The sequence below is a fragment of the Capra hircus genome, chromosome 10 (genome assembly GCF_001704415.2).
Source record: "Capra hircus breed San Clemente chromosome 10, ASM170441v1, whole genome shotgun sequence".
Lineage (NCBI taxonomy): Eukaryota > Metazoa > Chordata > Mammalia > Artiodactyla > Bovidae > Capra > Capra hircus.
In genome coordinates, this window is record NC_030817.1 from 91,718,710 (window position 1) to 91,744,475 (window position 25,766).

The 25,766-nt window shown below is 41.6% G+C and overlaps 1 protein-coding gene across 4 annotated transcripts in view; it reads right to left on the reverse strand.

Annotated features, from left to right (window-relative positions):
• Positions 1-25,766, reverse strand: part of SCAMP1 (secretory carrier membrane protein 1) — a 154,591-nt gene that overhangs the window by 76,383 nt on the left and 52,442 nt on the right. For all 4 annotated transcript variants that reach the window (XM_018053678.1, XM_005685067.3, XM_013966720.2 and 1 more), the window contains one exon: positions 50-148. In XM_018053678.1, the coding sequence (XP_017909167.1) occupies positions 50-148 (99 nt within the window). The remainder of the gene's footprint in view (positions 1-49; positions 149-25,766) is intronic.

Consider the following 25,766-nt stretch of genomic DNA (forward strand, 5'->3'; position numbering starts at 1 on the left):
TTGATATTATAATTTCCCATATGAATTAACACATGTAACATGAACTAACCTTTGCAATCTGTGTATAAGCTGGATGTTCCTCTGTTGGCTTCATTATTGCTGGCTGTGTACTGGGTACATTAGGCATTTTCACATTACCTGGTGGAGGCTAGGAAGATTAAGGACAAATTAAATAACATAGAAACCCAACTTCAACTTCTTTCAAAAAGTATATCAATAAAAACCAAAATGCCGAGAACTGCCTCACTTGCTCCCCTAGCTTCTTATAATCAAGTGTGTGGTAATGAGCTACTTAAGAGTTTCATCTCCATTTTCTCAAATTTGTTCATTTCTTAACTCTTCAGTTTGGCTGCTACTTCCAGCACTACACCACTGGCACTCTCCCCCAGGACACTGTACATTAAAAACAAAATGGAAACAAAAAACCTGCAAGTATGTCTTTTTAGTAAAATACAGATAGCACCAAACTGAAGAATTCATCCCAAGGTTAACTGCTCACTAGGTTAACTGTCCACTCTTTCCATCTAATAAAGTTACGTTCCAGTGACCCTAAAAAGTAAATAGGAACAGTCTTGGCAGAACCCCAGTAATACTCCTTGAAAAGAATAAGAGGGAAGACATTAGGGAGATGGAACATACACTGCACAGCTCCACTCTGCCAATGAGGATCAACAGTATGTGAAAGTAGCTACAACTTCAAAAAGTAGGTAGATATCTACAAGTAGGGAATTGGTTTCATTACTGTATATACATACAATGCAGTCATCAAAAGGAATGAGTTAGCTCTACAGAAGAATGCCCTTTAAATACTAAATGAAATAAAGCCAACTACAGACCAGCTTGCATATGACCAATTTTTTTCTTTTATGAAAACAGTTGTATATGTCCAACTTTTTCATGAACACACTTATATATGTCCAGAAAAATATCTAGAACGTCCCAGCAACCTATCAAAGAGATTTGTACCTTTTGCTCTATACATTCTCTATTAATTGCCTTCTCTCACTATACTACTTTTTCTTCAGTCAAAAAATAACTGTAGACATTTTATAAAACAGCCACAAGAAAAAGAGGACAAGAAGAAAGAGAAGGAGAAGAAGAAAAGAAAACACAACACACAAGCAGGCCGCTGCAGAGAGAAGTTCAGCGGCCAGAAGAGCTGTTGGACTTGAAGACGCCACCCATGCGGCTTGAGTTTGCTCTGACACAGCAAACAGCAGCCCCGAAAAGGGAGCCAGACACAACCAAAGATATAGATGGAATACGTCTGACTCTAAAATGCCTATGGAAATGTCAAGAGCTAAGAATAGGTCAAGCAATTCTGAAGATGATGAAGGTAGGCAGACCTGTAATATCAAGACTTAATATAGAGAGGAGACAAGATAGCAGAAGAGCAGGTGGACAGGGAGTACGTCCTCCTCCATGGACGCATCAAGAAAACAAATTCATATACAGAAGATCTTGCAGAAGACCAGCTAAGAGCTGGCAGGAGCCCCTGACCACCAGAAAGGAAATATAAATCCAAGCAAAACTCAGTAGAATGAAGGAAGGTGGGGAAAAAGAGAAGAGTAAGCAGGACTGGACCTGCACCCAAGGGGTGGGGGAACTGGAGCAGGGGTCAGATTGATACATTAGAGCAACTGTTTAGAACACAAGGGTAGCATCTGAGGCCGTTGGAGAGTGCAGCAGCTGACCTGTGACAGTCTGAATGGAGTGAGATCCACAAAGCCAATCCTTGCCACAGTCCTACATACCCTGGAAAGGGACAGAAGTCCCCTGGAATGCACGGTGGCTGAGAGCAGGAGCTTATGGGTTGGAGAGGAATCTCACGGCAAAGTATACTGTTGACTGCAAGGAGATGGCCCAAGGGGACATGAGGGAGAAGACTGCAGTGGTCAATGCCTTTGGAAGAAACCTAGGCAATGATGGAGTCAAGGCAATACTTCTGAGTCACTCACAGGGGGTGGAGCCATCACCATAGCCTCTCCCCCCCCATATTCCAGCACATGCAGCTGACCAAAAAAGACCCCAGAGAGGGTGGCCCTTTTTTTTTTTAATATTTATTCATTTATTTGGCTGCACCAGGTCTTAGTTGCAGCATGTAGGATCTAGTTCCCTGACCAGGGATCGAACCTGGGCCCCCTGCATTGGGAGCTGAGAGTCTTAACCACAGGACCAGCAGGGAAGTCCCGAGAGGGTGGCCCTTTAAGTGCCTGATGCAGTAAGCAACAGAGAAGGACCTTTGAATACCAGATGCCAGGGGCTAGAAAAAGACTCTACTAGAGCCATAGTTCCTGCACCTAAGGCTGCTGGCGCCCCTACACACCTGGCACTGCCAGACTCCCCACAGCCCAAGCAGCTGTGCCACCTCCATGCTCAATCCTTATTGGGCCAGAGTTTCCAGAGGCTAGAAAAAATCCTAAGGGTCCCACATCTCCTGTGCCTGTGGTTGCCAGATCCCCTCTGTACTTGGCCCTACCAGGGTCCCTGCTATCCAAGCATTCAGGTCACCTCCATACCTGGTACTCAGTGGGGCAGACCCAAGTCCTCCAGGGCAAACACAGGAGCAAACTCCTGTGGATAACCCACATGCAGCTGTTGTTGTTCAGCTGCTAAGTTGTGTCTGACTCTTTGCAACCCCATGAAGAAGAGCATGCCTTTACTATCTCCCGAGGTTTGCTCAAACTCATGTTCATTGAGTCAATGATGCCATCTACCTATGTCATCCTCTGTAGCCCCATTCTCCTCCAGCACTCAGTCTTCCCCAACATCAGGGTCTTTTCCAATGAGTCAGCTCTTCACACAACATAACCAAAGTATTCCTTGGAGCTTCAGGGTCAGCGTCAGTCCTTCCAATGAATATTCAGTGTTGGTTTCCTTTAGGAATGACTGGTTTGATCTCTCTGCTGTCCAAGGGACTCTAAAGAGTCTTCTCCAGCACCACAGTTTCAAAGCATCAAAAACTAAGGAATCAATCCCATTTACCATTGCAACAGAAAGAACAAAGTACTTGGGAATAAACCTACTTAAGGACACAAAAGAGCTGTATACAAAAAAATGATAAGACACTGATGAAAGAAATCAAAGACAACAAAAACAGATGGAGAGATATTCCATGTTCCTGGGTTGGAAGAATCAATATTGTGAAAATGAACAGACTACCAAAAGCAATCTCCAGACTCAATGCAATTGCTATCAAATTACCAATGGCATTTTTCACAGAGCTGGAACAAAAAACTTCACAATTCGTATGGAAACACAAGAGACCCCCGAATAGCCCAAGTAATCTTGAGAAAGAAGAATGGAGCTGGAGGAATCAATCTTCCTGACTTTAGACTATACTACAAAGCTACAGTCATCGAGACAGTATGGTACAGGGACAAAAATCAGAAATATATACCTATGCAACAAGATAGAAAGGCCAAAGATAAACCCACACACCAATGGGCACCTTATCCTTGACAAAGGAGGCAAGAATATACAAAGGCAAAAAGACAGTCTCTTCAGTAAGTAGTACTGGGAAAATTGGACAGTTATGTGTAAAAAAAATGAAATTAGACTATTTCCTAACAACATACACAGACAAACTCAAAATGGATTAAATATTTAAATCTAAGACCACAAACTATAAACTCTTAGAGGAAAACACAGGCAGAACACTCTATGACATAAATCACAGCAAGATCCTCTACTACCCACCTCCTGGGGTAATGGAAAAATAAATTAACAAATGAGGCCTAATTAAACTTGAAAGTTTTTGCATGGGAAAGGAAACTGCAAACAAAGTGAAAAGACAACTCTCAGAATGGAAGAAAATAATGGCAAATGAAATAACTGACAAAGGATTAATCTCCAAACTTTACAAGCAGCTCATGCAGCTCAATACCAGAAACAAACAGCCCAATCGAAAAGTGGGCAGAAGACCTAAACAAACATTTCTCCAAAGAAGACAAACAGATGGCTAATAAACACATGAAAAGATGCTCAACATCACTCATCATTAGTGAAATGCAAATCAAAACTACAATGAGATATCTCCTCACATCAGTCAGAATGGCCATCATCAAAAAAAAAATCTATGAACAATAAATGCTGGAGAGCGTGTGGAGAAAAGGGAACCCTCTTGCACTCTTGGTGGGAATGTAACTATACAGCCACTATGGAGAGTCCTTAAAAAATTAAGACTGAAACTACCATGTGACCTAACAATCCTACCACCAGGCACATACCCTGAGAACCCATAGAAAAAGACACAGGTATCCCAATGTTTACCTCAACACTATCTACAACAGCTAGGACATGGAAGCAGTCCAGATGCCCACCACAGATGAACAGAAGCTGTGGGACAGATATACAGAGGAATATTACTCAACCAAAAGAAGAATGCATCTGAGTGGGTTCTAATGAGGTGGATGAACCTAGAGCCTATTATACAGAGTGAAGTAAGTCAGAAAAATAAATATCACAAATTAATACATATATATGGAATCTAGAAAGATGGTGCTGATGAACTCATTTGTACAGCAGCAATGGAGACGCAGACACAGGAACAGACTTGTGGACACGGGCATGGTGGAAGGAGGGAGGGGGATGAATGAAGAGTACCATGAAAACATATACACTACCACATGTAAAACAGATAGCCACTGGGAATCTGCTGGATGTTCAGGGAGCTCAAACCAGTGCTCTGAGACAATCTAGAGGGGTGGGATGGGGTGGGAGGTGAGAGGAAAGGTTCAAGAGGGAGAGGACATATGTATGTATACCTGTGGCTGATTCATGCTGACGCACAGCAGAAACCAACAGAATCTTATAAAGCAACTATCCTTCAATTAAAAATAAATAAATTTTTAAAAAAGACTTAACGTAGAGACATCCCTGGTGATCCAATGGTTGAGAATCTGCCTGCTGTTTTGAGGGATACAGGCTCGATTCCAGGTCCAGGAGGAGCCCACATGTCACATGGCAACTAAGCCTGTGCACCACAACCACTGAAGCCTGTGTGCCTGAGAGCCCGTGCTCCTCAACAAAAGCAGCCTCCAAAATGAAAATCCCAAGCACTGCAACTAGAGAGCAGCTGCCGCGCCAACTAGAGAAAGCCCATGAGCAGCAACGAAGATCCAGTGCAACCAAAAAAATAATAATGTTTTTAAAGAAAAAGATTCAATATTGTAATAAACAGTATGGTACAGATGCCAAAGACATAGAAAACACCAATATACAGCAGGGAAACAGAAATAAATCCTGTAAAACTTGATACCTAATAGAAGTCATACCACAAAACAGTGGAGAAATAATGTATTAGTCACTAACGAGCTGAGATAACTAGTTAACCAGATGGAATAATTAATAGATTTCCTACTTGATATCATATACAAATACACAAAAAGCAGAGACTTTGCTGACAAAGGTTCATCTAGTCAAAGCTATCATTTTTTCGTAGTCAGGTATGGATGTGAGAGTTGGACCATGAAGAAGGCTGGGCACGGAAGAATTGATGCTTTTGAATTGTGGTGCTGGAGAAGACTCTTGAGAGTCCCTTGGACTGTAAGGAGATCAAACCCGTCAGTCCTAAAGGAAATCAATCCTGAATATTCATTGGAAGGACTGATGCTAAAGCTCCAATACTCTGGCCACCTGATGTGAAGAGTCGACTCATTAGAAAAGACCCTGATACTGGGAAAGATCAAAGCCAGGAGAAGGGGATGACAGAGGACGAGATGGTTGGATGGCATCACTGACTCAATGGACATGAGTTTGAGCAAGCTCTGGGAGATGGTGAAGGACAGGGAAGTCTGGCATGCTGCAGTCCATGGGGTCACCAAGAGTCGGACATGACTAAGCAATTGAACAACAATCACAAACAAAAATAAATTCTATGTGGATCAATTACATAAAGGTGAAAAAACAAAATTTAAACACTTTTAGGAGGGAATACAAACCACTCCAGTATACTTGCCATGAGAACCCCATGAGCTGTATAAAAAACAAAAAGATGTAACACCAAAAAATGAATCCCCCAGGTCGGAATGTGTCCAATATGCTATTGGGTAAGAGGGGAGGACAACTACTAACAGCTCCAGAATGAAGAGGCTGGGCCAAAGTGAAGATGACGCTCAGCTGCGGATGTGTCTGGTGATGAAAGTTAAAATCCAGTGTTGCACAGGAACCTCGAATGTTAGATCCATGAATCAAGGTAAACTGGACATGGTCAAGCAGGAGATAGCAAGAGTAAACATAGACATCCTAGGAGTCAGTGATCTAAAATGGATGGGAATGGGTGAATTTAAATCAGATGACCATTCTGTCTACTACTGTGGACAGGAATCCCTTAGAAGAAGAAATGGAGTAGCCATCATAGTCAATGAAAGAGTTCAAAACGCAGTACTTGGATGCAGTCTCAAAAACAACAGAATAATCTCGGTTCATTTCCAAGGCAAACCATTCAATATCACAGTAATTCAAGCCTATGCCCCAACCACTGATGCTGAGAAGCTGATCAGTTCTATGAAGACCTAGAAGACCTCCTAGAACTAATACCAAAACAAAAATATGTCCTTTTCATTATAGGGGACTGGAATGCCAAAGCAGGAAGTCAAGAGATACCTGGAGTAACAGGCAAGTTTGGCCTTGGGGTACAAAATGAAGCAGGTCAAAAACTAACAGAAAACTGCCAAAAGAATGCACTGGTCATAGCAAACACCCACTTTCAACAACAAAAGAGATGATTTTACATATGAACATCGTCAAATGGTTAACATCAAAGTCAGACTGATTACATTCTTTGTAGCCAAAGATGGAGAAGCTGTTTTACGGACAGCAAAAACAGAGCTGGAAATGACTGCAGCTCAAGTCATCAGCTTCTCACAGCAAAATTCAGGCTTAAACTAAAGAAAGTGGGGAAAACCACAAGGCCAGCCAGGTACAAATTAAATCAAATCCCCTGTGAACATTCAGTAGAAGTGACAAAGAGATTCACAGGATTAGAGCTAGCAAACAGAGTGTCTGAAGAACTATGGACAAAGGTCCATAGTATTGTACAGGAGGCAGTGAACAAAACCATCCCAAAAGAAAACCAAAGTGAGAAGGCAAAACTGTTGTCTGAGGAGGCTTTACAAATAGCTGAAGAGAGAAGAGAAGTGAAAAGCAACAGAGAAAGGTGAAGGTAGACCAACTAAGTTCCAGAGAACAGCAAGGAGAGACAAGAAGGCCTTCTTCAATAGACAGCGCAAAGAAATAGAGAACCACAGAACGGGAGAAGACCAGCGGTCTCTTCAAGAAAACTGCAACTATCAAAGGAACATTTCATTCAAAGATGGACACAATAAAGGACAGAAGCGGTAAAGACCTAACAGAAGAGATCAAGAGATGGAAAGAATGCACAGAAGGACAGTACGGAAAATATCTTAATGACCCAGATAACAACGTTGGTGTGGTCACTTTCCCAGAGCCAGACAATAATGAAGTCAAGTGGGCCTTAGGAAGCACTGCTATCTATAAAGTTAGTGGAGGCTGTGATGGAATTCCAGCAGAGCTATTTAAAATTTTAAAAAGATGATGCCACTGAAGTGCTACACTCAATATCCAAAGCGCTAGCAAATTTGGAAAACCTAGCAGTGGCCACAGGACTGAAAAAGGTCAATCCTCATCCCAGTTCCCAAGAAGGGCAGTATGAAAGAATGTTCAAACCACTGGACAACTACACTCATCTCCCACGCTAGTGAGGTTATGCTCAAAATCCTGCATGCTGGGCTTCAGCATTATTTGAACTGAGAACTTCCAGACGTTCAAGTGGAGCGTTGAAAAGGCAGAGGAAACAGAGATCAAATTGCCAACATTTGCTGGATCAGAGACAAAGCAAGGGAATTCCAGAAAAAATCTACCTCTGTTTCACTGACTTCGCTAAAGCCTTTGAATATGTGGATCATAATAAACTGTAGAAAACTCTTAAGAGATGGAAACACCAGACCATCTTACCTCTACCTGCATTTGGGTCAAGATGAAACAGTTAGAACCCTGTATGGAAAAACTGACTGGTTCAGGATTGAGAAAGGAGTGTGATGACAAGGTTACTTACGGTCACCCTGCTTACTGAACTTATAGGCAGAGCATGTAAGAAACACCAGGATGGATGAGTTACAAGCTGGAATCAAGACTGCCGAGAGAAATACCAACAACCTCAGATATGTGGATGATACCACTCTAATAGGAGAAAATGAAGAGGAAATAAAGAACATCTCAATGAGATAGAGGAAGGAGAGTGAAAAAGCTGGCATAAAACTCAATATTCAAAAAACTAAGATCATGGCATCCGGTTCTATCACTTCATGGCAAACAGAAGGGAAAAAGGTGGAAGCAGTGACAGATTTCCTCTTCTTGGGTTCTGAAAGCACTGCAGATGGTGACTGGAGCCATGAAATTAGAAGACAATTGCTTCTTGGCAGGAAAGCTATGGAAAGCTGAACACTGTGTTAAACACATCACTTTGCCAACAAAGGTCCGTATAGTCAAGGCTATGGTCTTTCCGGTAGTCACATATGGTTGTGAGAGCTGGACCATAAAGAAGGCAAAGAGCCGAAGAATAGATGCTTTCGAAATGTAATGATAGAGAAGACTCTTGAGAGCGCCTTGGAAAGCAAGGAGATGAAACCAGTGAGTCCTAAAGGTGATCAACCCTGAATACTCATTGGAAGGACTGATGCTGAAGCTGAAGCTCTAATACTTTGGCCACCTGATGTGAACAGTTGACTCACTGGAAAAGACCTTGATGCTAGAGAAGACTGAAGGCAGGAGAAGAGGACAACAAAGGTTGAGACGGTTGGATGGCACCACCAATACAATCAACATGAACTTGGGCAAACGCTGGGAGAAGGTAAGGGACAAGGAAGCCTGGAATGCTGCAGTCTGTGCAGTCACAAGAGTCAAACAAGACTTAGCAAATGAACAACAAAGAGCAAAAAAAATACATGAATATTTTCATGAATTCAAAGCATGTAGAGCTTCTCAAATATATAAGCCATAGAAATTTTTGTGTATCCAGTCATTGATGTATTGAAAGTGAGTAAAGCAGCCTGATCACTCACCTAGAGCCAGACATCCTGGAACGTGAAGTCAAGTGGGCCTTAGAAAGCATCACTACGAACAAAGCTAGTGGAGGTGATGGAATTCCAGTTGAGCTCTTTCAAATCCTGAAACATGATGCTGTGAAAGTGCTACGCTCAAGATGCCAGCAAATATGGAAAACTCAGCAGTGGCCACAGGACTGGAAAAGGTCAGTTTTCATTCCAATCCCAAAGAAAGGCAATGCCAAAGAATGCTCAAACTACTGCACAATTGCACTCCTCTCACATGCTAGTAAAGTAATGCCAAAAATTCTCCAAGCCAGGCTTCAGCAATATGTGAACCGTGAACTTCCAGATGTTCAAGCTGGTTTTAGAAGAGGCAGAGGAACCAGAGATCAAATTGCCAACATCCACTGGATCATCGAAAAAGCAAGAGAGTTCCAGAAAAACATCTATTTCTGCTTTATTGACTATGTCAAAGCCTTTGACTGTGTGGATCATAACAAACTGTGGAAAATTCTTAAAGAGAGGGGAATACCAGATCACCTGACCTGCCTTTTGAGAAACCTACATGCAGGTCAGGAAGCAACAGTTAGAACTGGACATGCAACAACAGACTGGTTCCAAATAGGAAAAGAAGTACGTCAAGGCTGTATATTGTCACCCTGCTTATTTAACTTCTATGGAGAGTACATCATGAGAAACGCTGGGCTGGAAGAAGCACAAGCTGGAATCAAGATTGCCGGGAGAAATATCAATAACCTCAGATATGCAGATGACACCACCCTTTTGGCAGAAAGTGAAGAGGAACTAAAGAGCCTCTTGATGAAAGTGCAAGAGGAGAGTGAAAAAGTTGGCTTAAAGCTCAACATTCAGAAAACAAAGACCATGGCATCTGGCCCCATCACTTCATGGCAAATAGATGGGGAAACAGGGGAAATAGTGTCAGACTTTATTTTTCTGGGTTCCAAACTTACTGCAGATGGTGATTGCAGCCATGAAATTAAAAGACGCTTACTCTTTGGAAGGAAAGTTATGATCAACCTAGACAGCATATTAAAAAGCAGAGATGTTACTTTGTCAACAAAGGTCTGTCTAGTCAAGGCTATGGTTTTTCCAGTAGTCATGTATGGATATGAGAGTTTGACTGCGAAGAAAGCTGAGCGTCAAAGAATTGATGCTTTTGAACTGTGGTGTTGGAGAAGACTCTTGAGAGTCCCTTGGACTGCAAGGAGATCCAACCAGTTCATTCTAAAGGAGATCAGTCCTGGGTGTTCATTGGAAGGACTGATGCTAAAGCTGAAACTCCAGTACTTTGGCTATCTCATGAGAAGAGTTGACTCATTGGAAAAGACTTTGATGCTGGGAGGGATTGGGGGCAGGAGGAGATGGGGATGACAGAGGATGAGATGGCTGGATGGCATCACCGACTCGATGGACATGAGTTTGAGTGAACTCTGGGAGTTGGTGATGGACAGGGAGGCCTGGAGTGCCATGATTCATGGGGTCACAAAGAGTCAGACACGACTCAGTGACTGAACTGGAACTGGACTGGACTGGAAAGCAGCCTAGAACTCATAAATGATCAATAAGTATTTGTAAAATTAAGGTGGTAGTTGTTCAGTAGCTCAATCATGTCTGACTCTTTGCAACCCCATGGACTGCAGCACGCCAGGCTTCCTTATCCATCACTATCTCCCAGAGCTTGCTCAAACTCATGTCCATTGAGTCGGTGATGCCACCCAATCATCTCATTCTCTGTAATCCCCTTCTCCTCCTGCCTCCAATCTTTCACAACATCAGGTCTTTTCTAATGAATCAGCTCTTCAAATCAGTGGCCAAAGTAGTTCTTCCAATGAATATTCAGGATTGATTTCCTTTAGGATTGACCGGTTGAGCTCCTTATAGTTGAAGGACTTTCAAGAGTCTTCTCCAACACCACAGTTCAAAAGCCGATCAATTCTTTGGCTTTTAGACAAAGAATAAGGTTAGCAAATACATAAACCATAAAGTTAATATTAACAAATTCAGCTATACTGAAATACAGTAACAAGGTGAAAAGTCAATCACAAACTGGGAAAAACTGGTTACAACAGACTTCACCAAAAATATCTGTAGCTCAGAATACAGGAAGAACTGTTACAAATCCATAAAGATACAAACTACTAACAGAAAAATAGGCAAAATATGCAAACAGACAATACAAAGAAGAGAAAACAGGAATGGCCAATAAAACTATGAACTAACGGTTTAACATCACTAGTAATCAAGAAATATAAAAACAGTGACATACCATTCCAAAACCATGAGATAGGAAAATGTAAAGCCTGAAGTACCAAACTTCGTAATTACAGTGTATACACAGTGGTATAAAATTTAAAGCATGTGATAGAGAAGCTTTCCAAATCAGTGGGAAAGAAAAGATACTGATAAATGGTGCTAGGATAATTATTTAAATATTTGGGAGAAAAAAAATCAGATCCATATCCCACCAGAATAAATTCCAAATGGATTCAAGTTCAATGTAAAAAGGAAAAAAAGAAACTATAAAGATACTAGAAATAGTACAAGTACATAGAATATAGATGACCACCTGATCTTGGCTTGGAGAAAAGCCACAGAGTAAAGATTCGTGAGAAATCACAATGAAAAGAAAATACACCTGACAACATAAAAATTTAGAGCTCCGATGATATAAAGCATTTCACAGATGAGTTTAAGACAAGATCTAAATGATACACAAATATAGACAATTAGTTAATATTTTTCATTATGTACAAATCAGTACAAAATAGAGGAACATGTTATGGGGAGAAATGCATTTTAAATACCCTTAACCAGGCTGCTTACACAAAAGAAATACAAAAAGAAAATAAATATATTCAAAATGTCAACCTCATTAGTAATAAAAAAAAATGCAAATTTCACTGAACATTTTTTACACGATTATTACCATAAGACTATCAACATATTTTGGAAAAGATGTGACAAAATGGATATTTCTCACACCCTGATATTGGGAATATAAACTAGCTCATAAAATAATCCTGGAGACAATTTGATATTATGTTTAAGAGCCACTGAAGTATTTATACCCTAGGACCCATAAACAGCTACTCCTAAAACACAGCATACAGAAATAAAACAAGATATGCACAAATACGTGTATGCCAAAATGCTCCCTATAGCATTATTTATAAAAGCAAAAGTTAGAAATATACCCAAATGTCCAATAATAGATAAAATATAGATAAATTGATAAATTATGATCCATTCATAGGATAGTGTATTATGAAGCTATTTAAAAATTCTGAAAGAATAATGAAATGAGGAAAGCTTCTATGCAGAAGTCATAAAACAAAACTGTATATGCAATATAATCTCAATTTCTTATTTTAAAATGCATCAGTAAGTCAACAGTGATAATTTCTGACTAGTGGAATTTAAAGTTTTCTTGTAATTTTTTATCTCCATTATAATTCTTATTATCACAAGATATGTATTCTCTATTCCAGCTGCCTATTCCCTGACTCCAATATTTCATATTAGTAGGCAGAAAAGCTGACACTGACCAATCCTAACTGTTCAACTAGAAAATCAGAGCCCTGAAGCGTCACCCTCTTGGTTTAATGAGCAGCAACAGCAAAACAGTGGCCAAATGAAATGCCTGACAAAGTTAGTTTGGCAGCTCAGTTCAGAAAAATCATACAGATTACTCAAGAATTCACCCTGGTGAAACTACAGTATAAATTCTTTTTTTAAAAATAAATTACTTTTTATTGACGGATAATTGCTTTACAGAATTTTGCTGTTTTCTGTCAAACCTAAACATGAATCAGCCATAGGTATCCATACATCCCCTCCCTTTTGAACCTCCCTCCCATCTTCCTCCCTACCCCACCCCTCTAGGTTGATACAGAGCCCCTGTTTAAGCTTCCCGAGACATACAGCAAATTCCCTTGGCTAGCTATTTTACAGTGATGGACAGAGAGGCCTGGGGTGCTGTGGTTCATGGGGTCGACAAGAGTTGGACACAACTGACAGACTAAACTGAACTGAATGTAAGTTCAGTTACTCTTTGCATGTTACTCTTTGCATACATCTAGCCCTCTCCTTCCCTCTCCCCATGTCAATAAGTCTATTCTCTATGTCTGTTTCTCCACTGTTGCCCTGTAAATAAATTCTTCAGTACCTTTTTTCTAGATTCTGTACATATGTGTTAGAAAACAGTATTTATCTTTCTCTTTCTGACCCACTTCACTCTGTATAATAGGTTCTAGGTTGATCCACCTCATTAGAACTGACTCAAATGTGTCCCTTTTTATGGCTGAGTAATATTCCATTGTGTTGATATACAACTTCTTCATCCATTCATTTGTCGATGGACAGCTAAGTGGCTTCCATACTCTAGCTATTATAAATAGTGCTGCAATGAACAATGGGACACATGTGTCTCTTTCAATTTTGGTTTCCTCAGGGTAAATTCCTAGGACTGGAATTGCTGGGTCATATGGTGGTTTTATTCCCAGTTTCTTAAGGAATCTCCATACCGTCTTCCATAGCGGGTTTATCAATTTACATTCCCACCAACAGTGCAAGAGTGTTCCCTTTTCTCCACACCCTCTCCAGCGTTTACTGTTTGTAGACTTTTTGATGAGTGCCATTCTGACCAGTGTGAGGTGGTATCTCATGAAACTACAGAATAAATTCTTTACTGCTTTAAGTAACAAATGAAGTATTAAATATAATGAAGGTAAAAATGAAGGCTGGTTTAGAGCTCAGTTCAGTTCAGTTCAGTCGCTCAGTCGTGTCCGACTCTTTGCGACCCTATGAATCGCAGCACGTGATTCCAGCTTGTGCTTCTTCCAGTCCAGCGTTTCTCATGATGTACTCTCCATAGAAGTTAAATAAGCAGGGTGACAATATACAGCCTTGACGTATTCCTTTTCCTATTTGGAACCAGTCTGTTGTTCCATGTCCAGTTCTAACTGGTGCTTCCTGACCTGCATACAGATTTCTCAAGAGGCATGTCAGGGGGTCTGGTATTCCCATCTCTTTCAGAATTTTTCAGTTTGTTGTGATACACACAGTCAAAGGCTTTGGCATAGTCAATAAAGCAGAAATAAATGTTTTTCTGGAACTCTCTTGCTTTTTCCATGATCCAGTGGATGTTGGCAATTTGATCTCTGGTTCCTCTGCCTCTTCTAAAACCAGCTTGAACATCTGGAAGTTCACGGTTCACGTATTGCTGAAGCCTGGCTTGGAGAATTTTGAGCATTACTTTACTAGCATGTGAGAGGAGTGCAATTGTGCAGTAGTTTGAGCATTCTTTGGCATTGCCTTTCTTTGGGACTGGAATGAAAACTGACCTTTTCCAGTCCTGTGGCCACTGCTGAGTTTTCCAAATTTGCTGGCATATTGAGTACAGCACTTTCACAGCATCATCTTTCAGGATTTGAAATAGCTCTACTGGAATTCCATCACCTCCACTAGCTTTGTTCGTAGTGATGCTTTCTAAGGCCCACTTGACTTCACATTCCAGGATGTCTGGCTCTAGATGAGTGATCACACCATTGTGATTATCCGGGTCGTGAAGATCCTTTTTGTACAGTTCTTCTGTGTATTCTTGCCATCTCTTTTTAATATCTTCTGCTTCTGTTAGGTCCATACCATTTCTGTCCTTTATCAAGCCCATCTTTGCATGAAATGTTCCCTTGGTTTCTCTAATTTTCTTGAAGAGATCTCTAGTCTTTCTCATTCTCTTGTTTTCCTCTATTTCTTTGCATTGATCACTGAAGAAGGCTTTCTTATCTCTTCTTGCTATTCTTTGAAACTCTGCATTCAGATGCTTGTATCTTTCCTTTTCTCCTTTGCTTTTTGCCTCTCTCCTTTTCACAGCTATTTGTAAGGCTTCCCCAGACAGCCATTTTGCTTTTTTGCATTTCTTTTCCATGGGGATGGTCTTGATCCCTGTCTCCTGTACAATGTTACGAACCTCATTCCATAGTTCATCAGGCACTCTATCTATCAGATCTAGGCCCTTGAAGCTATTTCTCACTTCCACTGTATAATCATAAGGTATTTGATTGAGGTCATACCTGAATGGTCTAGCGGTTTTCCCTATTTTCTTCAATTTGAGTCTGAATTTGGTAATAAGGAGTTCATGATCTGAGCCACAGTCAGCTCCTGGTCTTGTTTTTGTTGCCTATATAGAGCTTCTCCATCTTTGGCTGCAAAGAATATAATCAATCTGATTTCGGTGTTGACCATCTGGTGATGTCCATGTGTAGAGTCTTCTCTTGTGTTGTTGGAAGAGGGTGTTTGCTATGACCAGCGCATTTTCCTGGCAAACTCTATTAGTCTTTGCCCTGCTTCATTCTGTATTCCAAGGCCCAATTTGCCTGTTACTCCAGGTGTTTCTTGACTTCCTACTTTTGCATTACAGTCCCCTATAATGAAAAGGACATCTTTTTTGAGAGTTCATTCTAAAAGGTCTTGTAGGTCTTCATAGAACCTTTCAACTTCAGCTTCTTCAGCGTTACTGGTTGGGGCACAGACTTGAATTACTGTGATATTGAATGGTTTGCCTTGGAAACGAACAGAGATCATTCTGTCATTTTTGAGATTGCATCCAAGTACTGCATTTCGGACTCTTCTGTTGACCATGATGGCTACTCCATTTCTTCTAAGGGATTCTTGCCCACAGTAGTAGATATAATGGTCATCTGAGTTACATTCACCCATTCCAGTCCATTTTAGTTCACTGATTCCTAGAATGTCAATGTTCACTCTGGCCATCTCCTGTTTGACCACATCCAATTTGCCTTGATTCATGGACCTGACATTCCAGGTTCCTATGCAATATTGCTCTTTACAGCATCAGACCTTGCTTCTATCACCAGTCATATCCACAGCTGGGTATTGTTTTTGCTTTGGCTCCAACCCTTCATTCTTTCTGGAGTTATTTCTCCACTGACCTCCAGTAGCATACTGGGCACCTACTGACCTGGGGAGTACCTCTTTCAGTATCCTATCATTTTGCCTTTTCATACTGTTCATGGGGTTCTCAAGGCAAGAATACTGAAGTGGTTTGCCATTCCCTTCTCCAGTGGACCACGATCTGTCAGACCTCTCCACCATGACCCACCCGTCTTGGGTTGCCCCACGGGCATGGCTTAGTTTCACTGAGTTAGACAAGGCTGTGGTCCTAGTGTGATTAGATTGACTAGTTTTCTGTGAGTATGGTTTCAGTGTGTCTGCCCTCTGATGCCCTCTTGCAACACCTACCATCTTACCTGAATTTCTCTTACCTTGGGCGTGGAGTATCTCTTCACGGCTGCTCCAGCAAAGCACAGCCACTGCTCCTTACCTTGGATGAGGGGTATCTCCTCCCGCCGCCCTTCCTGACCTTCACCGTGGGATGGCTCCTCTAGGCCCTCCTGTGCCCCAACAGCCACCACTCCTGGGATGTGGGGTTGCCCCTCCCGGCTGCCGCCCCTAGCCTTGGGCGTGGGGTTGCTGCTCCCGGTCACTGCCCTGGCCTTGGGCATGGGGTTGCTCCTTCCTGCTACCACACTTGGCCTCGGGCACCAACCCTCCCTTGGGGGTGGGGTTGCCCCTCCTGGCCGTCGCCCCCGACCTCAGATGCCGGGTAGCTCCTCTCGGCCGCCACCTCTGACCTTGGACACCGGGTAGCTCCTCTTGGCCGTTCCTGCGCAGTCACTGCCTAGCACTCTAGGCCACCCCCTGACCTCAGACGTGGGGTAGCTCTTGGCCACGCTTAGTGCACTGGCCCACCGCCGCCACCTGCGCTTAGTGTTTAGAGCTAGTATTTTATATATCTGAGGTAATAGTTGCTGAGGGTATAGCAATGATGAGAAGTGCTGGAGAAGCACAAATCTCTAATAATACTAACATTAACCTGATGTATCCCAATAATTTCTTCAAATTTGTCAATGCTAGCTAAATCTCTACCCAGCTCTGGAACCAGTATTTTCATCAGCCACAATATGCATGATTAGCCACCTCAAGCTGAGTATAGCTCTTGTCATTATTAACAACCTGCTCTGATAAAGGCTCCAAATTCTTTTCCAACTTTTCACATCTGCACATACAAATAAAAAGAAAAGTAAAACAATCCACTCAACATTTTCATTTACAGCCAACACAGCAGAACACATTTGTAGAGACACCTCTGATTTGCAGTACCTAAAAATACTGTTCAAAATTGGGAAGGGAGTGCATCAAGGCTGCATATTACCACCCTGCTTACTTAACTTATATGCAGAGTACATCATGAGAAATGCTGGGCTGGATGAATCACAAGATGGAATCAAGCTTCCTGGGAGAAATATCAATAACCTCAGATATGTAGACAACACCACCCTTATGGCAGAAGTGAAGAACTAAAGAGCCTCTTGATGAAAGTGAAAGAAAAGAGTGAAAAAGCTGGCTTAAAACTCAACATTCCAGCTATACTACAAAGTAACAGTCAACAAGATAGTATGGTACTGGCACAAAGACAGAAATATAGATCAATGGAACAAAATAGAAAGCCCAGAGATAAATCCATGCACCTATGGACACCTTATCTTTGACAAAGGAGCCAAGGATATACAATGGAGAAAAGACAATCTCTTTAACAAGTGGTGCTGGGAAAACTGGTCAACCACTTGTAAAAGAATGAAACTAGAACACTTTCTAACACCATACACAAAAATAAACTCAAAATGCATTAAAGATCTAAATCTAAGACCAGAAACTATAAAACTCCTAGAGGAAAACAAAGGCAAAACACTCGGATGTAAATCACAGCAGGATCCTCTATGATCCACCTCCCAGAGTAATGGAAATAAAAGCAAAAATAAACAAATGGGACCTAATTAAACTTAAAACCTTTTGCACAACAAAGGAAACTATAAGCAAGGTGAAAGCCTTCAGAATGGGAGAAAATAATAGCAAATGAAGCAACTGGCAAAGAATTAATCTCAAAAATATACAAGCAGCTTGTACAGCTCAATACCAGAAAAAGAAATGACCCAATCAAAAAACGGGCCAAAGAATTAAACAGACATTTCTCCAAAGAAGTCATACAGATGGCTAACAAAAACATGAAAAGATGCTCAACATCACTCATTATCAGAGAAATGCAAATCAAAACCACAATGAGGTGCCATCTCACGCCAGTCAGAATGGCTGCTATCAAAAAGTCTAAAAACAATAAATGCTGGAGAGGACTGGAGAAAAAGGAACCCTCTTACATTGTTGGTGGGAATGCAAACTAGTACAGCCACTATGGAGAACAGTGTAGAGATTCCTTTAAAAACTGGAAAAAGAATTGACATACAACCCAGCAATACCACTGCTGGGCATACATACCGAGGAAACCAGAATTGAAAGAGACACGTGTACCCTAATGTTCATTGCAGCACTGTTTACAATACCCAGGACATGGAAGCAACCTAGATATCCATCGGCAGACGAATGGGTAAGAAAGCTGTGGTACATATACATAATGGAATATTACTCAACCATTTAAAAGAATGCATTTGATCAGTTCTAATGAGGTGGATGAAACTGGAACCTATTATACAGAGTGAGATAAGTCAGAAAGAAAAACACCAATACAGTATATTAATGCATATATATGGAATTTAGAAAGATGGTAACAATGACCCTATATGCAAGACAGCAAAAGAGACACAGATGTAAAGAACAGACTTTTGGACTCTGTGGGAGAAGGCAAGGGTGGGATGATTTGAGAGAATAGCATTGAAACATGTATATTATCATATGTGAAACAGATCACCAGTCCAGGTTCAATCCATGAGGCAGGGTGCTCAGGGCTGGTGCACTGGGATGACCCTGAGGGATGGGATGGGGAGGGAGGTAGGAGGGTGGGTCAGGATGAGGAACACATGTACACCCATGGCTGATTCATGTGAATGTACGGCAAAAACCACCACAATATTGTAAAGTAATTAGCCTCCAATTAATATAAATTAAAAAAAAAAACCCTCAACATTCCAAAAACTAAGATGGCATCACTTAGTGGCTAACAGATGGGGGAAAAAATGGAAACAGTGACAGACTTTATTCTCTTGGGCTCCAAAATCACTGAGGATGGTGATTACAGCCAGGAAATTAAAAGATGCTTGCTCCTTGGAAGAAAAGCTATGACAAACCTAGATAGCATATTAAAAAGCAGATTGATCACTTTGCCAACAAAGGTCTGTATAGTCAAAACTACAGTTTTTCCAGTAGTGATGTACAGATGTGAAAGCTGGGCCATAAAGAAAGCTGAGTGCCAGAGTATTGATGCTTTTGAATTGTGGTGCTGGAGAAGATGTGGGAGTTTCTTGGGCTGCAGGGAGATCAAACCAGTCAATCCTAAAGGAAATCAACCCTGAATATTCACTGATGAAGGACTGATGCTAAAGCTGAATCTCCAATAATCTGGCCACCTGATGTGAACAACCAACTCATTGGAAAAGACCCTGAAGCTGGGAAAAACTGAGACCAGGAGAAGGGGGTGACACAGAATGAGATGGTTGGATGGTATCATCAACTCACTGGACATGAATTTGAGCAAACTTCAGGGGACAGTGAAGGACAGGGGAGACTGGCATGCTGCAGTCCATGGGGTTGCAGAGAGTTGGACATGACTGAGCAACTGAACAGGAACAACAAAAATCCTGAATCAAATTTCATTTAAATAATATTATAAATACCTGACTAAGCTAACACGAAATCCTGAGAGGCCAGAAAGTAGGTAAAACTGTGAATCCAAACAAAGAAGAGCCTTGATGTCATCTCATTAACAAAATCACTAGAATTCAATAAACTAGAGACAAAGCTTGGGAGTCCATGCAAGGTAAAAATCAATCTGAGATCACTACGTAAAGCCAGGACTTCTAAAAAGCCAACATTCTCAGTGGACAAGCAAAAAAGCAGCTTCACAAAAAAGAAACGGTATAAATACTTGCCTCTCTTGCTCTTGACTCTGCATAGGAAAGGAAAAAATAAAAATAAAAATCTTCCTCAAGAACTAGTAACCCTAAACTGCCACGCTGAAAACTTGAGGCCATGTTTCACACTACAGACAAAATATTCCAAGTTGAAATTTTCATTTCAAGATAATCTAGGTTTGCAAGTATCTGGCGAAAGTAGAGGAACACACTTTAGAACTAAGCTTCAAAGAATTTTCACAGCTCAACCTCCAAGTAACTTTGACTCCTTATTTAAATACAGAAGGAAGCAAGTCATCATGAGCAAAGATCTACAGATCCACAAACTAAAAAGTAAGACGAGAGATACTGGAATAATACAAATGGAACTTACAGAAATGAAAACTATAATAATTAAAATTATAAATTTAATAGACAAAAATGAAACAGCAGACTACACAAAGATGAAGTGATAATTAGAGAAATGGAACTGGGTCTAAAGAAACTGCACAGAATGTAGTAGAAAGACAAGGGGGCAAAGGAAAATGTGAAACATTAGGAGAAATGAGAAGAGAGTGGGAAGATGCGATCGAGAGTTCCACAGGAAGCGAACAGAGAAAATGAGGGAGAATCAGTGTTCAAAGGAATCGTGAGGACACTAATACTTGGACTCCAAACTCCAAAACCTACACCGGATTTTTTAAAAGTTAAGAGCTAGACACACTAGAGTGGAAGAGTAAATCGGAAGAGATCTTAAAACCACAAAAACCAAGGGGGTGTGACCAAGACGAGAGAGGAGAAAGACCTTCAGCTCACCTCCTCCTATGAACATCACGAAAATGACGACTATCTACAAACCAGCTCTTGAAGAAATGACCTGAAGGCCAGCAGAGATCTTCTGCAACTAAAGATACAAAGATGGAACCACAACAAAACATGGAGAAGGGGCGGAGCTGTGGTATAGTCAAGACCCACAACCCTGCGTAGGCAGCCCACAAACAGAAGGACAATCACAACTGCCGAGGTTCTTCCCAAGGAGTGAGGTGACCCAGCCCCACCTCAGGTGCCCCACCGTGAGGGTCCTGCACTGGGAGGACAAGCCCCAAGAACATTCGGGGCCAGCAGGGCTCACTTTCAGGACAGGCAGAGGGCCGCAGCAAACAGAGACTCCTCTCTCAAAGGACTCACACAAAATGTCACCTGCTCCAAGACCCAGGGCAGAAGCAGCAACCTGAAAGCCAGAGAGTTAATTCCCAGGCTGGTTGATAAGAAGTCCGGGGGCCCACCCTCACCCTACCCCCCCACCCGGAGGAGGAGAAATGGGTCCAGGGCTCTTGAGGAGGAGAAAAAGACAACTTTTTTTCCTACAGTGCTTTGTTACTCTTCTTTAAGCCCAGAGCTAATGATTACAACAAAACAACTCATCCTAGGGTCTGTTTCTCCTTAAGCTCTGTACCAATGACTGTAGTATAACAACAATGTATCTTGCTTGAGGTCATAACAAGAACCTTCTGTCTTAATCTTAAAACAGTATGTTGTGGGAGTGGGTCTGGTAAGACCTTTCTATTGTTAGTTCTAACCTTGTTAATTTAAGATGTGTGTTGTGGTCTGGTAAAAGTATATAAGGCCTTGATAAAGACTGGGGAGTGGGGGCATTCTCTGCCCCCTTCTGATGTCTATGTCAGAAGCTTTCTCTGTCCTTTCTCACTGTAAAAAACTTCTAACACACAAGAGCTCTGAGGATTCAAGCCTGGTCCCTAGTCCCAAAGCTGAATCTTCTTCAGAGATCAAGAATCCAACATCGTTCACTATAAGCTATCAAAAGGAGACTGGGTCAGACCCACTTACTCCTAGAAGAGCCTTCCAGAGTGAGGGGAGGCAACTGGGCCTCACCCTGGGGATACGGACACTGATGGCAGCCATTTGGGGGAGCGCACTGTATGGTTTCCCAGTGGTCATGTATGGATGTGAGAGCTGGACTATAAAGAAAGCTGAGCGCTGAAGAATTGATGCTTTTGAACTGTGGTGCTGGAGTAGACTCTTGAGAGTCCCTTGGACTGCAAGGAGATCCAACCAGTCCATCCTAAAGGAAATCAGTCCTGTGTGTTCATTGGAAGGACTGATGTTGAAGCTGAAATTCCAATACTTTGGCCACCTGATGTGAAGAGCTGACTCATTTGAGAAGATCCTGATGCTGGGAAAGATTGAGAGCACGAGGAGAAGGGGGTGACAGAGGATGAGATGGCTGGATAGCATCACCAACTCGATGGACATGGGTTTGAATGAACTCCGGGAGCTGGTGATGGACAGGGAGGCCTGGCGTGTTGCGATTCATGGAGTTGCAAAGAGCTGGACACGACTGAGCAACTGAACTGAATTATATCATCCTATCACGAGGACACTGGTGCTGGCAAGCACCATATTAGAATCCTCTCTCTGGCTGCTTAGTGTCAGCATCTGGACCTGCCCACCAGCAGGCCAGCTGCCCTAGGGCCCCCGCAGTCCCAGCTGCCATGGGACACAGACAAGTTCACCATAAGGCCCAGAAACATCAGCAGATGAACGGATAAAGAAGATGTGGTACATAAAAACCATGGAATATTACTTGGTCATAAAAAAGAATGCAATCTTGCCATCTGCGACATGGACAAACCTAGAGGCTGTTGTGCTAAGTGAAACAAGTCAGTCAGAGAAAGATAAATACTGTGTGAGTTCACTTGTAAGTGGAATCTCAAGAATGAAACAAATGAACATACAAAATAAAATCGAAACAGACTCATAAATACAGAGAACAGGTAGCTGCCAGGGAGGAGAGGGGAAAGACAAAAATAGGTCAGGGAGATTAAGAGGCATGAACTTCCAGTTACAAAGAATAGGGGTCAGGGTATAAAACGTAGAGTGGGGCAGTCAGTCAATAACTATGCAATAACTTCGTGTGGTGACAGATGTTAACTAGACCTATTGTGGTGAACATTTAATACTGAACCACTACACTGTATAATAGGAACTAAAGTAGTGTTGTAGGTCCAATGTATTTCAAAAACAAACAAACTCATAGAAAAAGAGATCAGATTTGTGGTTGCCAGGAAAGGGGGGTGGTGAGGAACTGGATAAAAGTAGTTTAAAGGTACAAACTTCCAGTTACAAACAAGTACAAGGGATGTTATGTACAACACGATAAACATAAGTAACACTGCCGCAGGCTATGGATGAAAGCTGCTAGAGTAAATCCCAAGAATTCTCTTCATAAGGAAAAAAATATTTTTTCTATTTCTTTCACTTGGTATCTATTTGAGATGAATGTTTACTAAATTTGATGTGTTAATCACTGCATGATATGTCTCTTTTTTTGGCTGCACCACATGCAGGATCTTAGTTCCCCAACTAGGGATTGAACCCTGCATTGGCAGCATAGAGTCCTAACCACTGGACCACCAGGGAACTCCTATAAGTCAAATTATGCTGTACAGTGTCATAAGTCAAAGTGAAACAAAGAGTTAGTCATGCAGTCGTGCGACTCTTTGCGACCCCATGGAATGTAGCCCACCAGGCTCCTCTGTCCATGGGATTCTCCATGCAAGAATACTGGAGTGGGGTGCCACTTCCTCCTCCAAGGGATCTTCCCACCCCGGGAGTGAACTCGGGTCTCTCGCATTGCAGGCAGACTCTTTATAGACTGAGCCACCAGGGAAGCCATATGCCAACTGTATCTCAATAAAACTGGAAGAAGAAGGAGGGGGAAAAACAAGAAAGACACAATGCCTGCATGAAGGGATGCCAGTAAGAGTGAGCCATTTCTCAACAGCAACAAGGGGAGCCCAGGTAGAAGGTGCCAAGTTGATGAGAGGAAGTAACTGTCAATGTCAGCCTCCAAATCCACTGAAATTAGCTTCTGAGAACCAAGGTGAAATAATAAATAGTTATAAATATTAAAAGAGCTTCTACTGTTAGGTAGGAAGTTTGGCATGAGCAATGAGGGATGGCCTAGCGGAAAAGGAGGCTAGCTGATCTCTAAACCCAGACTCTGCCCAGGACAGCACACAGTGGATACAAACTAACCACAGGGGCTTCCTCAAGTGACCTTAGGCAGCTAGGAGCCCATTAACTTCATATTCTAGACATATATACATCTGATTATAGCAGAGTGAATTATAAGAAGACATGCACAGCAGAGCCTGCTGTTAGATAACTTGGAACTGTCAGTCGGCCTTGAGTGTATGCCCATTTGCATTCCCTTTCTTGATTGGTGGTGGGTACAAGTCCTATTTTGCACAGGGCACAACCAAAGGAGGAGACAGGAAGTATAAAAAAAGGGAAGCTGAACCAGATTGTGATGAGGACTCCTTTGGGGTTGGCCTGCTTCTATGTCTTCAGAGTGTTTGTTTAATAAAAGATCTATCTGCTTGAGCTATAACTGAACTGTAACTTGTCTGTTGTTTTAAAACCTTTTAGTCTGTTCTTCCAAATTTTTGTTGCAATGAGACAAGAACCAAGGGAGAGAAATAAACGAACCTGACACTACCAATAGACCCTCACTAAAGGAACTCCTATTTTTAGGAATAGGAAAACTAGTACCAGAAGGAATATTTGAGATGCAGGAAGTAGCATCTTTCTGCCTCACTGGACACTTCTGAGTATATCATCTTCATTTTATACGCATCAAAACTGAAGATACAGAAGGAAAGTCAACCTATCTGCAGAAAAAAAAAAAAAATCCTCTAGTGCACCTGGACATGGTAACCTCTTCTCCTGACTGTCCTGAAACTGTGTCGCTGCTGCAGCAGCCTCTAGGGAACCTGAAGTGTTGAGAAAAGTGCAGTAGGTCCAAAGATGGAGAGGAAGAAAAACCTTTAGAGAAGCCAGAGAATAGGAGAGTCATGTTGGGTGCAGAGCTCTGGCCAGAGCAAGGCCATACACCCTTCTCCCATGGAGGATGAAATTCCACATATTAAGAATAAACTAGGTTTCTTAAATCTTTGTAAAAGTTATAATTCTCTTATAATTTATATGGTTGTTGTTTCATATTTTAACACAAATTACACATCTACATTTGCCTATCGTGTGGCTTTGGAGACCTCAACCAGGACCAACAGATAAAAATTATAGGAAGACATATTTTCAGTAAGTAGAATTAAGAACATTATGATGATCACAGAAGTACAACTTTGGAGAGACTTTTCTGTTATACAGTGAGCTCTTTGCATCAGAAATTCCAAAGGTGTTTCATTATTAAATAAATGAGTATATAAGATCCCTTTAAGGCATGGGAGGCCTACAAGCTGTCCTTATCATGCATAAAAAAATAATGCTCATTTTTTTGGTTTCTTTCCAGTGTTTGAAACATTCATTCAAGAAAATTTCTCCTTCCTTTTTCTGGCTCTTTCTCTTCCATCTGTGAGCCAATAACATTTCTAAGTATACTCATATCTAAAGCAATGTTTCTTTACATGTTCATAGATCTCCTGCATCAGAAAGCCCCAGTGCTCACTGAAAATGCAAACTCTAGGCCCCAGTATAGACAGTTTGATTCAAAAACTCAGGGGTTGAAGAGATGGGGTTTGTATTTTCAAGGTGCTCACATTCAATGTGAGCTCTCCGTGATGATCCTTATACCCCCTGAAATTTGAGAAATCCTCTCTGAGGGAACAAAAGTTTACCAGTTCTGTAAACCACTGTCTATTCTTTCACCTAATGGAGAGAATGCCAAAAGAAACCTAAAACTGTGCAGCCTCCTCTGACTTTATCAGCCTCCGACTGA